At 39.6% G+C, this 15,433-nt stretch overlaps 1 protein-coding gene across 2 annotated transcripts in view; it reads right to left on the bottom strand.

Annotated features, from left to right (window-relative positions):
- Window positions 1-1,854: 1,854 nt before the first annotated feature.
- grm2a (glutamate receptor, metabotropic 2a) overlaps window positions 1,855-15,433 on the bottom strand; it is a 32,553-nt gene continuing 18,974 nt past the window's right edge. The window contains exons 3-6 of one of the 2 annotated variants that reach the window (XM_051415194.1): window positions 9,814-10,651; window positions 7,613-8,676; window positions 2,845-3,022; window positions 1,855-2,284 (exon numbers count right to left, since the gene is read on the bottom strand). In XM_051415194.1, the coding sequence (XP_051271154.1) occupies window positions 2,211-2,284; window positions 2,845-3,022; window positions 7,613-8,676; window positions 9,814-10,651 (2,154 nt within the window). In that variant the 3' untranslated portion in view covers window positions 1,855-2,210. Of the gene's footprint in view, window positions 2,285-2,774; window positions 3,023-7,612; window positions 8,677-9,813; window positions 10,652-15,433 lie in introns of both variants that reach the window. The other variant, XR_007886485.1, reaches the window with a different exon arrangement.

The raw sequence follows: 15,433 nt of genomic DNA, 5'->3' as shown, positions 1-15,433 counted from the left end.
TCAATGTTTTGAATTAATATCTCAATATTTGACTTAGTGTCTCAAAATAATCAGAAAGTTTCTAATTTTGAGATACTAAGTCATTATTTTATATTTAACGTTTCTCATTATAATGACTAACACAATCCTTTTTGCCCAGTGAGACGATGTATGAGAATGTAAATTCTGTTTTCACACTTTACTGTAAACTGCCGATTAGACTGTGAACACTGAGACTTGATGAGGCCTGATGTCTATCAATTTGGGGGTCCTTGACTCCAGAAGGGTTGAGAAGCTTCATCTTGCCAGTAAAATATAACTAACAATTACGGTCAAGTTTTTAAAAACGTATTCTTCAGCTTCATTTGTTGTGAAATTTAACATAAAAGGGGAAGAGGTTTTTGAGTCTGGAGTATATTTAGTCCCAAAAGAAAGAAGAAAGAAAAGAAATGTCATCCACATTTTCTCTTTTCCTTTCCATTTTCACATTCACTGTTAATTTAGGTATAAAATGAGTTCCCTTTATAGTACATCTTCTCTAATAATTAATGTGCAGCTTTTGTCTGCTAAATTCACAAAAAACATACATCAGAGGACTCCTCTGATATATGATGTATAGTATTGCACAGCTGGGTAGTGTGTGTGTTTAGAAATTAAATTAATTTTATAATAAGGTTGTCCTGAAGAATCAACTTGATAATGACTATTAAAATGTGTACACATTTTAGTAAATGTTATCATGCATGGTGTTGTTGGCAACAATGCTGATTGCAGTCTGCTGTGTTTAATCATGACACTGCACTCTCCCTTTTAGGAAATGATAATTATATAACATTTACACTGTGGATTTGTCTGATGCAGATGACTCTCAACAAATAAGTTCACCATGACTGCTGTTATCAACTCTGTTATACAATCAGGTAATACTGTAAAATAATAAATTATTTCCTAATTGTGCATCTAAATATTTAGCTTAACAGTGCTTTTTCTTTGAACGTTACACACAGGTTTAGTTTTCCTTTCTTGTTCTTACAGCAAGGAGTTGTTGCAGTACATGCTGTACCTGGTTTATATATCCACAGTAATTTGATGATGGCTACTAAGCAGATCTAATAAAGCAAGACAGCACTCTGATTATCTGTCCACTTCCTCCATATGCAAATACTCTGTTTACTGCAAGCCCGAGGGCTGCCTGCATGTTGCAGTGTGCGAGATTAGATCAAACAACGCGGACGCAAGATGGCAGTGTTAAATCACAGATACTGTATGGGTCTATTTTCCAAAGTATCTGCCTCATGTACACAGAGGTACTGACTGCTGTGTGTATTCGTAGGACAGCTTTGGTGGATTTTATCCCATATCAGCAGATGATGATGTTTGTGCTGGTAATTTTCATGTAGATACTGTTTGGTCTTGGCAGATGGTATCTATTGAAGCTGATAAATAGACAGCTCAGATTTCAAATCCAGACTGAGCTCAAATTTCCAATGTACTAACATCATCATATATTTTAAATAATGAAGAACTTGGATCTGAATTGCAGTTCCTCAACAAATTAATACATGGATTTCTTTTAGGTCTGTGGCTCAGGAGGTAGAGGAGGATGCACGTTCATCACACGGTTGATGGTTTGATCCCTAACCCCATCTGTCCACAAGTATCGTTGAGGAAGACTCTGAGCCGATGTATGGCTGCTCTATCAACATCAACATCATGACGTGCAAAGTTCTTTGTCCAAGACGGTTGAAAAACACTTTTATGTGCAGTTCATTTAGCATATTATAGATATTTATCTTTTAAGGCACGGGTGTAAATGACATGTAACAATGTGGAATGACAGCAGGCAGCATGCAAAGAAATAGACTATAAGTCATCTTGGTATTAATAAAAAACACATTTTATTTACATAAATTACAAGAAAGCACAAACTGGTTCACCAAAATCTACATTAAAAACGTCTTGTATATATTACATTTAACAGATTTACTATAATTTACTCCATTGTTGCAAGTAGAATCTTCAATAAAAACAAGGGCTATCGGCATCTCATTTAAAATCGCTACGAGTCAAAGAACAAAATAAAATTATTGGGACATTGTACTCACAGCACTTTGAGGACAACAAAGTCAGGACGATCTTCTGTGTTACCTCTTTAATATCTGAGACACCTGATTCAGGACTAGTGATTATATAACTGTTTACAATGCTTGGCAAAGGAACTGAGCTAATCTTCACAAGGAGGACGTTGTGGAGTCCACCACCTCTCGCCCGTTACACACTGTTGGAACAACATTGGAGGCTGATGCTGCAAAACATAAAAACAATAACTCTAAGTTCTTTTGTACTACACAAACAATACAGATAGAGTGTGTTACATATACCACATGCCCCCCGCCGCCATTCCTTTTTCACTGAGCTACAGTGCTGTAAACAGCCAGGATGTTCTTACAAATGAATTAGCAGCATGCTAATCAAGTAATGAAATCTGGTGATTTGCACTGCAGTTATGTGTTATTATCACATTTTAAATTAATTATCCAGAAACAGTGGGTGCCCCCTGTCCTCAAATTACTGATTTCTAGACAGGACAGAAATGTTCTGTATTTTGTTTGGTTTTAACTGTTAGTTTAATGGAACAAAAGAACCTTTGAGAAACTGTTAAAGCTTTTTGCCTTGCCTGACCTGAACAGCCAATATTAATGGTGTGACAGAAAGGTGGCCTCATATAATGATAAAGCAATTATGAATAATGTAATAACGTCACATTTCAGTACAGTTATTATCAGTAATAATACCTGGAATATACTGTTTTTCCTACTGAGCTTAGCAAACGCCACCGTGATGTTGTTGTATATCAGGTGGTACCTTGAGAGAAACTGGAGCCTGGGCCGGTGGTGACGCTGAAGCGGGTGGTGGCCACTCTGAGAGTGCTGACATTCTTCTGCGGCTGGAACAGGATGATGTGGACCTTGGGAGCAAAGAGGCAGCCTAACACCACCGACCCACTCAAACTGACAGAGATGCACATGGTGGTGGTCTGAACCTGGAGGAGGAGAGAGAGGTGAGAAATTCACGCTCTAAAAACAAAACCAGAGACTACAAATAGGTTGTCTGGCATCAAGCTTTTACTGTATATATCACAGATATTACTCAGTGATACCTTGAGTTTACTTGTATGCAACAGAAAAAGTGAACTCCCGTTTCTAGATAAATGTCAAGAGAATACACCCCATCGTAAGTGCCAATCTTAATTTCACATCAGTTCCAGTATTAATGTTCACACACAGCCCCAAGCCCCGGTGCGAATGTTGATACTTTCAGTGACATTTCTTTGATATTAAAACATGTTTATTCAAATATTTGCTGATCCATATAGTTGATATGCCTCTGAGGGGAAGGCTAAAAACAACCAGAAAGTGGGTAATGAGTAAGAGATTCAGAAGTCAAAAAAGAAATGCTAAAGACATCTTTTATAATCCAGAATCAAAGCCAGGTGCAACGGAGGAGAAAAGAGGATGCTATCAACTGGGAATGCTAAAGAGAGGTGTTAAGAGATCTGTTTATTTGCTTGTCAATCAACTGCTTAACCCTCGCTCCTTTTCCCCCTCACCCTGCCCACATCTTGCTATGTATGTGTCATCGGTCTGTTCCTTCATTTCCAATCTCCTCGCAGCTTTCTTTTCGTTTTTTTTCCCTGGATAACAGGAAACAGCCAAGCGTCGTGTGGTGTGTGGCAGGTGCATCCCATTTTCACAAGACACAGCAGGTGTCTGTCATCACCCTGAATGCTAATGTTGGTATTAAAATAATGTGGGCTCCAAGTATTGCACTGTGCACACACTGTTCTGCAACAAAGATAACAAACAAAGATAACATGAAAATAGCAAATAAACAACATTCATTAGTTTAGACAGACTGATACAAAATCCGTTTTTTATTTATTTTAATCCTCTTACTTAAATGTTTAATTACTAATTACAGTATTCATCAATTGATAATCAATTATATTAAGATAGGAACTAATTGATAAAATAACAGACAGTTTGCAACATAGTGGTAACTGACTAAAAGTCATAGTGTAATGAATCACTGAATTTATCTCTGTATTTTGAGATGTATTGCAGGTTGCCACGTGCAATGAATTCAACATTAAGATTCACCTCATGCCACCTGTGAAATACAGTACACATACTGAGCTCAGGTCTTGGGTTGAGATGTAAATTTGCAAAAAAAAAAAAACATACTAACATACAAAAGGCAAGGTGACCGATTATACATAATAATCTCAGCTATAATGAAGTGCACAGAGGCTAAATTTACTTCAGAAATAGTTTTGAATAAAACCGAGGACAGTACTGCATAGGAATGACCTGTTAAGTGGTTTTAATAATTCACAAGATGTTGCTTTGGAAGAGCAGAGGACAAGGAATCTGCCTTTGCAGTAATATATTTTCAGATGTCTTCTGCTCGAGTGAGGAGAACAGGATGTAGAGCATGGCTACTATGTTTTCTGCTTGTCTCTGTTCGCTGTTATTTTTACTGTATTTAGCCTTTAAAGGTATTATTTTATTTCACGAATACAGCACTGCTGCCTCAGATATAAATAATGTCTGCTGTGTTCAGGTAGCTTTATTCCTCCAGAGAACCTCACAGTGGAGATGAGATTCCTCTTTTTATTGGGCTTCGTGCTGTACATTTATTGGAAAGCTTTATTGGATCAACCAGCCACAAGCCAGTCTTTGTAGGCTGGCATGGAGGTTGAACTGGCAAAACCCACAAGTATTTCACTGATGGAGACCAACGCGTGATTTGTTGAGATTTCAGAAGTGGAATGATGTTAATCTCTTTTGTTATTTTAATCTGCTGTAATTAGACATAACATATGAGTTAATGAGCATTTATTGTAAATACACCAACAAATATATATATATATATATGACCTCATCCTCACTGGTCTCATCAGCTGATCTAGATAGTGTACTACTGTAAATGTATATCCTCTACTAATTCTGCATTGCAAGATCTATTCCTGTATTTCCTCTAAGAGGCACTTCCTGGTTCAACTCTTCTGTTGAACACTATGGGAGCTCATACTCCCACTATGTTCAGTATGTGTGAGACAACACCATTAATAGGCTCTATAGTGATCTAGAGCCAAAAATAGGGATGCACAATAATTATCAGGACAGATAAATTATGGGCTGAAAATGGGAAATATATATTATTATTGAATTCTTATGCAAACGGGTATCATGTTCTATGATTACCAAAGTATGTTTGTGAAGTATTTGATGTGCTTAATTAGAAAAAATATATGAAAATTAAAAAAAGTCCGAACTGTTGTTGTGTAAGATTCTGTTAGGTCAGAGCTAGGGCTGTAACAATATACTCAACTCAAGATTCATTACCATTCACGATACTGGGTTCACAATACAATTTCCTCAACAACAACAATCAGATTGAAGACAAATTATGACAGAAAAAGATTATTTTATTTCTAAGACAGAAATATTCTCCTCTAATTTCTTATAAAGAATATTTTTTTATTTTTAAGATAGGTGCAAAACAATGCATATTTTGGGAGATCAAAAAGCTGCCACACCTCCAATCTTAAACAGGATGGTGCTCAGTTTTCACCTGCAGCCGCCATGTCTTTGCACCTCCATACAGCTACTGACACTAGTGACAAAGGGCGTCGAACAAGCAAAATCAAAAGTAGATAGTGCCCTCTTCTGTAAAAAAAGAGTATCACGTGACGAAAGCTGCCACCACATATGTCACCTGCCTCCAGATGAGCCATTACTAATCAACCACAATACTAAATACCCATATACATATATGGTTTTCAGTTTTGGTTATTCTTTAATGATCCGTTAATGTGGTTGTTAAAATCAATGGCAATACTTTTTTGTCTTTTTTTGCAGCCTTCTGTGTTTTCATGGAAGTGCTGTGACTTTTGACAGCAGTGGCTGTTTAATCAGTTGTGTTTGCTGCTGAGATGAAATGACCAGCACTGGCATATGAGGAGAGCCCTCTCCCTCAGGGTGCGGAGAGCATCTTCAATATTTTATATGATAATCAAATGTGTTATTCATGGCTCAGTAGACTGTATTTAGTTTACTTTAACATTTCATGACAGACCACGATCAAATCTGTATTTGTTATTCAGCTGGAGATTTGCATCGGGCTGTGACAACAATTTGAGAAGCGGTGTAAAACCATGAAAACACTAGTAATATGTCCCTGCCTGTGAAAAACTAGAGACACTGTGCCAACTCAGTTGCTTCAGTAATTATTCATCGGTCAAAGGGGAGTTTTGCGTCTATCTGATGAGCCCGTTCTGGCTGTGAATTGCTCGTGTTGCCTTAAGGGCCTGGAGGAAGGGTTCCTCTGAGCCTCGCTGGAGTCCCAGGACAGAGGGCACAGCTGGGACTCAGCATCCCAGTCTGTCACGCTCCATTCCACACAGCTACGCACAGGGACACACAGGGACGTTCAGTTCCCTTTAAGCCCTCATGGTCTTGCTTGCCTTCTCCATGTTTCTGCAGAGGCCGCTGTGTCTGGGGATTCCTCTTGTCTGTTTCTCCCTTCTGCCTCTCTCAGTCTCTCTCACTGTTCAGATCTCAGAGGAATAAAACCCCACAGCTCAGGCTACCCTTTTCTCTGAAGTTCTATCAATTCAGTGTACAGTATGTTCCCGTGTCTACAGATGACCATCAGCATTCATTCAGCACGTAAGGTCAGAAACTGAACACTATTTATCTTGTCGGTCCACAATTTATGCATATTACACATGCACATCTATCTATCTATAATTTTATTCCTCATGATGTATGAAATAAATGGACTGAGTGCCTGACTCACTGGGGGGGCTACCTTCAAAGTAGAGACAGTGTTGTATATAAGGTAGTTTAAAACCTTCTTTTTGGGTGGGCTAGGTTTAGTTGTGGAAATGGTGGGGGTGGAGCCATAAATGACTTCCTGCAATAAACTTAGAAGCGATGTGAAGGAGTTGCTGTGTCTTCCGTCCATTTCACTTGTGAATTTTAGCCACTGTATATTTTTCGTTCTCAGAAAACCTAGAATACTTCTTGACAAAATGCTATGTAAGTTACACCAACGTAGAACTAGGGTTTTGTTGTGGGAAGACTACGATATTTGTCAGCCTGTTACACCTCTCCATGACTTGAGCATCCATATTTTATCATTTACTCTCACTTCATTCATATTTAAACCTCAAAGGTAAAATAAGGCTGTTAAAGTTCTTGTCTTAGAGAGCACCTGACAATCTTAAGTATGCAGCTAATTATGAAGAATGCTGTAATAAAGATTATATATTCCTAAGAGCCATGGGCAACACAGACACGGCTGACTGCTGAATCAATACTAGCTGACATTAGTTTCTGATTTCATGTATATGAAATCCAAATTCAACCCCAGTCATTATTTGCTAGGATGTATTCTGCTCAGATTGAGACCCTAAAGCCATCTGAACAAATAATTTAAATACAAATCATTACCACAGCATGTTTCATCTTGGAAAGAATAAAGTAATATTTCATTATTAGAAACATGTATAATAATTATTTTGATTGTGCTTTATTCTCATGAAGCATGTATAACCATAACTCACCCTGTAGTCACTGGCAGTAACGTAGAAAATAGGCTGGAAAGCAAGCCAGATGATGCAGGTGGTGTACATGGTGAACCCGATAAACTTGGCCTCGTTGAAGTTCTCGGGGCATTTTCGGGTCTTGAAGGCGTAGACCGTGCAGAGGATAATGAGGATGCAGTTGTAGGTGAGAGACATGAGCATGCTGGAGTCCTTGCTGTTACACTTGAGGGTGACCACGTCTCTCCTCTCTGGGCTCACTTCTTTTCTTACTCCTGGGGCCTCCACCAGCAGCCAGACCACCACCACTACCAGCTGGCATGAGATCAGTGCACCACAGATGGCAACCTGGGAGGCTGGGCTGATGAATCGAGGCCGCTGGGCTCCATCCTTCACCCCGCTAAAGATCCGAGCGATGCGATTGGTCTTGGTTAGGAGGGCTGAGTAGCACACAGCAAAGGAGGTGCCTAAGCCTAGCCGGCGCAGTGTACAGACTGCCGTGGACGGTTTGGCGATGTAGATGAAGGTCATGCTATAACACATCAACACTCCCAGCAGAAGAATGTAGGAGAGCTCACGTCCACTGGCCTTCACTACGGGTGTCTCATTGTGTTTAAGGAAGAGGCCAATGACAAAGAGCGTACACATCATCCCTAGACAGGAAATGGTGACAGGTCCAATCGCCCAGGCATCTTCCCAGCGGATGTACTCCTCTGGCAGATCATAACAGCCTGTGAGGTTGGCCAGGGGCCACTGTCCAAAGCTGCAATCAGCACAGGTGAACTCATCCTGCAAATACTGGTAGAGCTGACAGGGGATACAGATCCAGCAGCACACATCTCCAGGCTGCATACTCTTCACTTCGTTCTTCCTGCAGGGGTCACTACACTGGGAGGTTGGTGCAACCTGGCCAGCCCAGGGGATCAGGCTGGTGTTCAGGGTCAGACTCTGAGCCCAGTAGCCGACCTTCTGGTAGACATAGCGTCCATCTTCTTTGTGGTAGTGGAAAATGTTGTAACGGCCAAGGCTGTCCCCAAAGGCATCAAAGCGGACTACATTCTCTGTGTCTGGTGGACGAAATGGTGCTGAAGATGAAAAGAAAACAAGGTAAAAAAAAAAAGGTATAAGAAAGTCAGTGTATAGTGGGTGGAACTACAATATGGAACCTGTCAAGGTGAAGTCAAAGCATACATATCAACATTTGTTTATTCATATTTTGACAGTTGAAATCAGGACCGATGACTGGAACAGATGGCACATTACATAAAATAATGTTAAATTTTCCTCATGAAATCAAAGCTGAAATAATCCTCAATTTTAAATTTTTTAGAAATCAACTGTCAATGAATTGACTTTGATAGTAGCTGCGAAAGATTTCTGCGAATAATCTGCAGAATATTCCCTCAATTAATTGATTAATAACTTAATTTAGGAAAACAGTGAAAAATGTATAGTTAGTGGTCCACCTGTTTCTGTGTGTTTTCTTCCTGTTTTCTTAGGGCATTGTAGCGCCTGCAGGGACTGACTAATTTAAGGCCTCTCGTGCAATCCAGTCTCTGGATAGTAAAATCCTTTGGGTATTTTTTTCACATATTGTAAAAAGCAGAAAAGCACAGCTGGATAAGTTCACATCGCTCAGGCACTATCTCCCATCAATGGAAATGTCAGTATTTACATAAATCGAAGAGTATAAGACAATACAGCTCATTTAGGAAAGTAAGAGCATTTGAATTTTTGGGTCTGTCCTTTGTGATGTGTGGATGCGTCGATACGAATACTGTTACACATTTTGTGTTGCAGCTTTGTGTAGACAAGCTAAAAAAGTAATATTTGCATCATCACTGTCTGCAGTGTTCAAATTGGAGAGCTCTCTTATTCACATTGAAGCACGAAAAGAAAGAGCCTTCAAGCACAAGGGCGAGGAAATAGTTTCATCTCTGCAAATTGAATCATTACAGATCTTATCTGTAGCTGCAGTGTATAAATTACTCTTGCACTAATTCAACATTTTAAATGACTTGGTACGATGAATCTAAATTGATATAACCTAATTCGGCAGCATACACTATGCGCAGAGTGCACTTGAGGAAATTAAATGATATTATATTGAGGTTTTATACAGATGACAGAATAATGAGAAAAAGTTAGCTGCTTTACATCATGATAATTAATATCTGTTAAGCCACACTGTAATAATATTAGTTCATCAAGATTTTACTCACCATCAAACTTGACCTTGAGAATGTAGTCCCTGTAAAACTTTCTGCCATTGCCAGGTTTAAGAGCATCACACACCTTGGTGGAGTTGGGGCATAAGGCCTGCCTCATGTTATGTATGGCAGCAGCTATTGCATAGACAGCGTTGACCACAAACATGATCTTGGATTCTGGCTGAAATGGAGTCTCGCGGAGGGAGTGCTTCCCACAGCCCAGATCATGGAGGCTGCATTGGAACTGATTTTCCCAAAACTCTCTGAACCAGGGATTCCTGGTATTGTTGTATGGGTGCAGGCCAGTGAAGTAGTCATTAAACTGGGGGATCTGATAGGAAGCCAGTTCAATGGTGAACGCCCCGTCGGCCACAGCCTCACTGCCTCTGACTACGCTCTCCTGCGCTCCCCAGCCATCACTGGCCACCCAGGTGAAGGTGACGTTCATGCGGTTGGCTGCCACCAGCAGCTCGCGGGCGTCTTCACTGCGCGTGAACAAGATGACCACCTTGGCATTGGACTTCTGCTGCAGGGAGCGGATCACGTTCTCATAACTCCAGCGGCTCATGGAGCGGCTCACCTTGGCTGAAGTGGCAATGCAGATCTGGCGGGCTCGAGCCTCTTGCTGGAAGGCATCAATGCCAGTCTCTCCATAGTCACCTTCTGATGCCACTGTTGATACATACGTCCAGTTGAAGTAACGCAAGATCTCCACCATGGCCTTGGCCTGATAGAAGTCAGGGGGCACAGTGCGGGCAAAGTAGTCATACCGGGTTTTGTCGCTGAGCTTAGCACTGGTGGAAGCGTAGCTGATCTGAGGGATTTGGAAGAGTCGCAGCAGGTTGGCCACCTGGAATAAGCGAAGAACACCAGAATGATTATGTTTGTTGAATCAGTCCTAACACAATATCAATGAACCTTCACTGTAAGTATTATATTATATATAGTATTAATATAAATACTATTAAGATATATTAGTTGGTAATTAACTTACTACAGTTCACACAGAAAACATACACCTGCCAACTGTGGGAATTGGTTTAATTGCTCATCATTAAATTAATGAATGAAATTGCTACACTACATGGTTTCCCCCCTGCAGATGCAATTAGTCTCACCCCAATCAGTCACTAATTCTTTTTACTAGATACCTGCTGAGCCTTTCACAACTTAACTCCTACTGACTGAGTGGAGAAGTCCTGCATTTAACAATAATGGGGACTGTCTGTCTATCTCATCTCTGCTTATCTGTAGTTAACCAAAATATATGTATGGAGGACTGCGCGGCCACAGGTGATAGTCACAGTGGATATAATTTATTGCACTACAAAAACAAACATGTTTTCAGAAAGTTTCTGCTCTGTTTTGGAGAGAAGAGAGAAGCAGACGGGGAGAGACAGAGAGGTTGGAGGCAGGGATTGTGAAGTGAAAGGGAGTCAAAGTATTAAGGAATCCTGAAACTTTGCGTTTTCTCTGTAATAGGTTTTGTCAGTATCGTGACACTGTGCGCAGTGCGCAGAAGTAGCTACTGACTAGCTTTTGCTTCAGGCACTTCTGTGGAAGCCTAAGGGGAGCTGGTCTGATCAGTCAAAAGAATGCCAACCTAAATCTGGATGTCTTTAATGCCGGCTTTCACAACCAGCACACTCATGGCACAACATCTTGAATGCCAATGAATCATTCCTGAAAAAGTCAGGAGAGGAAATTCATATTCAGCTGCATTCACTTAATGTAATTTATCATTCCTATATTGTCAGATTGTGGCTGTATTAGAATAAACATGTCACATTACAAATACTATAGAACTGTGTGCTTTTATATGGGTGAAAGTGAAGGTTTATAAGTATGATTAAAAAAAAAGAAAAAATCGCCTCTCGTTTACCCATACCCATACACATTTACCCAAATATAGTAACCGTCATACTATTATATCTACAAATGATGCTGTTGTCGTTGGAGAAGAGTCCCTACATAAACAAATAGCCCTTTTGTTTTAAGCCAAATCATATATATATTATAAACAATATTATATTATCTTAACTGAATATAAGTCTGAGTGAAAATTGGCCAGTAGTTCTTACATGTGATTGCATTTTTGGCAATAATGTTACTTTGATATCTCATGGAAAACTTTTTCTGTGATGTAACTCGTAATCACATTTAAAGGCATGCACTCAGAAGAACCATAGGTTGGGTATTTAGTATGATGAGGTCAGTATTCGGCTCTTTAAAGGTCCAGTGTGCAACATTTAGGGGGATCTATTTGCAGAAATAGAATATAATATTCACAGATAGGTTGTTTTCATTGGTGTATAACCACCTGAAAATAAGAATTGTTGTGTTTTTGTTACCTTAGAATGAGCTGTTTTTATCTACAGAGTGAGTGGGTCCTCTCCTATGGAATCTGTCATGCTGAACTGCCATGTTTCTACAGTAGCCCAGAATGAAATACTGGCTCTACATATGACCTTTCACAATTTTTTTTGGCAGCCCCTGTAGTTTCTCCTACCCACTTGGAATGGGAGGATGAGGCGAGGGGGCTGTAATCTGTGACTACAAGCCTCTCAATTCTACACACTGGACCTTTAAAGAGTTTCTTCCTGAATGTAAATTTCTTCCAGTATGCAAATTTCAGGTGTATTGATCACAAAAATTAAGATCAGATTTGGATGGAGAACGGTCTAACAGCCAACATATTCATACATCAAATGTGCCAGCACAGATGAACAGACAGGTCAAGAATAATGAGATATACAGACTCTTCATTGATTAGTATGTATCCCCACTGAAAAATAGGGAGTGCACTGAGACATTACAATAAATCTAGTGTGATGTGCCTCAATGGATTTTAATCATGGGATCTTTGTTATTCTGCAGGATCAGAGAAATAAATATTAAATGAGCCAATGGCAGTCATTTCCAGACCACTAGCTTCATTGGAATTAATGAGAGAAAGGGAAAAATGAAATGCAACAGCATAAACAAAAGTGACTGGACTACCACCACCCAAACGTTGTCATACAGAGGCAATGCTGAGCAGATTTACCAGTCTGACATTAGAGCTATTTCTGACTCGTCTGTGGTGTAGCGACTGAAAAAACGAAATGAAAATCTAGATTGTTGAAACACATGAGTGAGCACTTCATATCAGTTCAAAGGTTGTTTTTTCCAGATCACATGGAGAAACCCTGATTATGCAGACAGGCTAATAATCACATTTCTATGTAAAATCCTCTCTCTTCTTAAACTACCTTTACAGCCTTTCTCAACATGTGGTGAAACAGCTGGCAGCAGCGTGCTTGCTCTCCTAGGAAGAAATCAGAGTATGATCTAAAGTGGCAAGTGACACGTGAACACTATCAGATTAATCATTTCACATCACTCAATTCTGTATTCTGTAACAGCAGAACCCATTCCCATTATGATAAATTCTCACGAGGGTCTTACTCTGTAATTGCATATGAATACTTCTTGGATTTGTTGTGTGAACTTTGAATGAACTGACCTAGTCTTTGCTTTCAGCCCCCACAAAAATATCACATAACAAAGCAATGAACAACTCTCAGCTTTATTTCCAGTCCACAAGGGGACTTAAGCATGTTGGTGCCACATTCGTACTCCCCTAACAGAACATGAAAAAGAACACTTGCTAATTGTAGACACTGTAATAGATGAATAGATCATTCATTTTTATCTACAGAAAATGTTTCAAATCCAGAGCCTTAATGCAGTCTAAATACAATATTTTCCCTGAAAGAAAGGAAACCCCTGACTAGATTGTTCAGCCATTAATATTGTTGTTATATCATCACTCAAAAAACTCTCTGAGGCTCCTTCATCATGTGCTCAGGGGATACAAAGCTGTATGTTTGAGGACTGCTGCCTGGATACTTGCAGTAAGAATTTAAAACAGTAAACAATAAATACCTTTCTTTTTGAACGATACTTGTATTTTTGGACATGCATCTCTGATGTAAAGTCAAAATCTGTGCAGAAACCAGCAGCAAGAAAAGAAAACATGCACTAATGCATGAATAGGTCTGTAGATGTTATAGATAATTTAAAGCCTGATATATTTGCTTCAGGGTGATTAGTGAGATAGATGCTGACTGAACAGTGAGAGATTTTAAATAAGTAACTTCATAAAATTGCTGATAGACATTTTTGTTCACTTTAAGGAACGTGGACACACTCTAGTTCCCATTGGTATGTTTTAACACAAAGGAGGTCGGAAAGGCTGAGAGGGTTCCTGTAGGTAAGATACAGGAGGTTCTGGTGGGATTTGAATCCAGGCCAGTAAGACTGCATGTAATTCTTAAGCTGAGGGTCTTAACCATCTCTGACAAAGAACGCATGTTGAAGATGCATTAACATATTGGCACATATTTACGACATTCAGAGCAGAAGTAGGCCAAGATGAACAGCAGCCAATTTAAACCTTCACCTGCTCCTTAGAATTAATTTATTAGCTAGTCAAACATTTAATAAAGAAAGATGTTTTCTTTTTTCTTTGCTGAACCTGTGTCTGTACATTAATATATAATTTAATAGAAGTAATACTTAAAGGTCCAGTTTGTAGGATTTAGTGGCATCTAGTGGTGAAGTTGCAGATTGCGACTCCCTCGCTTCACCCTCCTCTCCGAAGTGTGTAGGAGAAACTACAGTGGTAGCGAAGCATGCAAAAAGCGCAAATGGTTAGATCTACAGCCAGTATTTGGTTTGTCAATTCTGGGCTACTGTAGAAACATGTCAAGAAGGTGACCTGCAGAGTCTGTAGAAAAAAACGACTCATTCTAAGGTAATGAAAACACAACAATTCCTATATTCAGGTGATTAAACACCAATGAAAACATACCTATGAATAATATTATGTTGCACAGATCCTCCTAAATTTTACACACTGGACCTTTAACCTATAGGCTAATATAAAGACATTGCATCTGTATTGGGCACCTGGTATAGTTGTGTTAATGTGATTATCTTTTTCCAACACAGGTATGGTACGCATCCATTCTGCTGATATTTGGCTATGCTTGTGGTAGTGAATGAGTAATTTCTCTGCAGGGTATTAAATGGAGCTCTATGCCAGTTAAGTAATCCACTTACATGTGGCTTATGGAGGTGATAAAGCACAGTGCCAGATGTGTCACCAATACAATGGGCTTATTGGAAATCATTATATAGATGTTCACATAGCTTATATTAAAAGCCAAGACTCCTCCACCTGCCAAAGCCTGTGACTGACACATTGTGAGTGTAGAGACCTTTGGTCGATATCAGGAGGCACAGAATTATAAAGATCTGGAAGACCAAGATAGTGACCATGTTCCTCCTTTTGAGTCTTTATATGATCATATATGAGCTTTGTCATTTTGACAGGAGTGGAGCACCTTTACCCAGTCCCCACCCTGCAACGATCTGCAACTGCACAAGGATTCTCACTCAAGAATCTCAATGTAATGGGTTCAAAGGAACACAAAAGTCCTGGAGCTTAAGATACCAGAGGCCAAGAAGAGCAGTTGAGAAGAGCTGTGGGTATAAGTTGCATGACACCATAAAAGCTGAGCCAGGGCCAGAGAGATGTGCAGTGCATTAAAGTCTTCTATAGCAAGTTTATATCCAGCAGACATTG

The sequence above is a fragment of the Dicentrarchus labrax genome, unplaced genomic scaffold (genome assembly GCF_905237075.1).
Source record: "Dicentrarchus labrax unplaced genomic scaffold, dlabrax2021, whole genome shotgun sequence".
NCBI lineage: Eukaryota > Metazoa > Chordata > Actinopteri > Moronidae > Dicentrarchus > Dicentrarchus labrax.
This window is presented reverse-complemented; position numbering and strand designations above follow the sequence as displayed.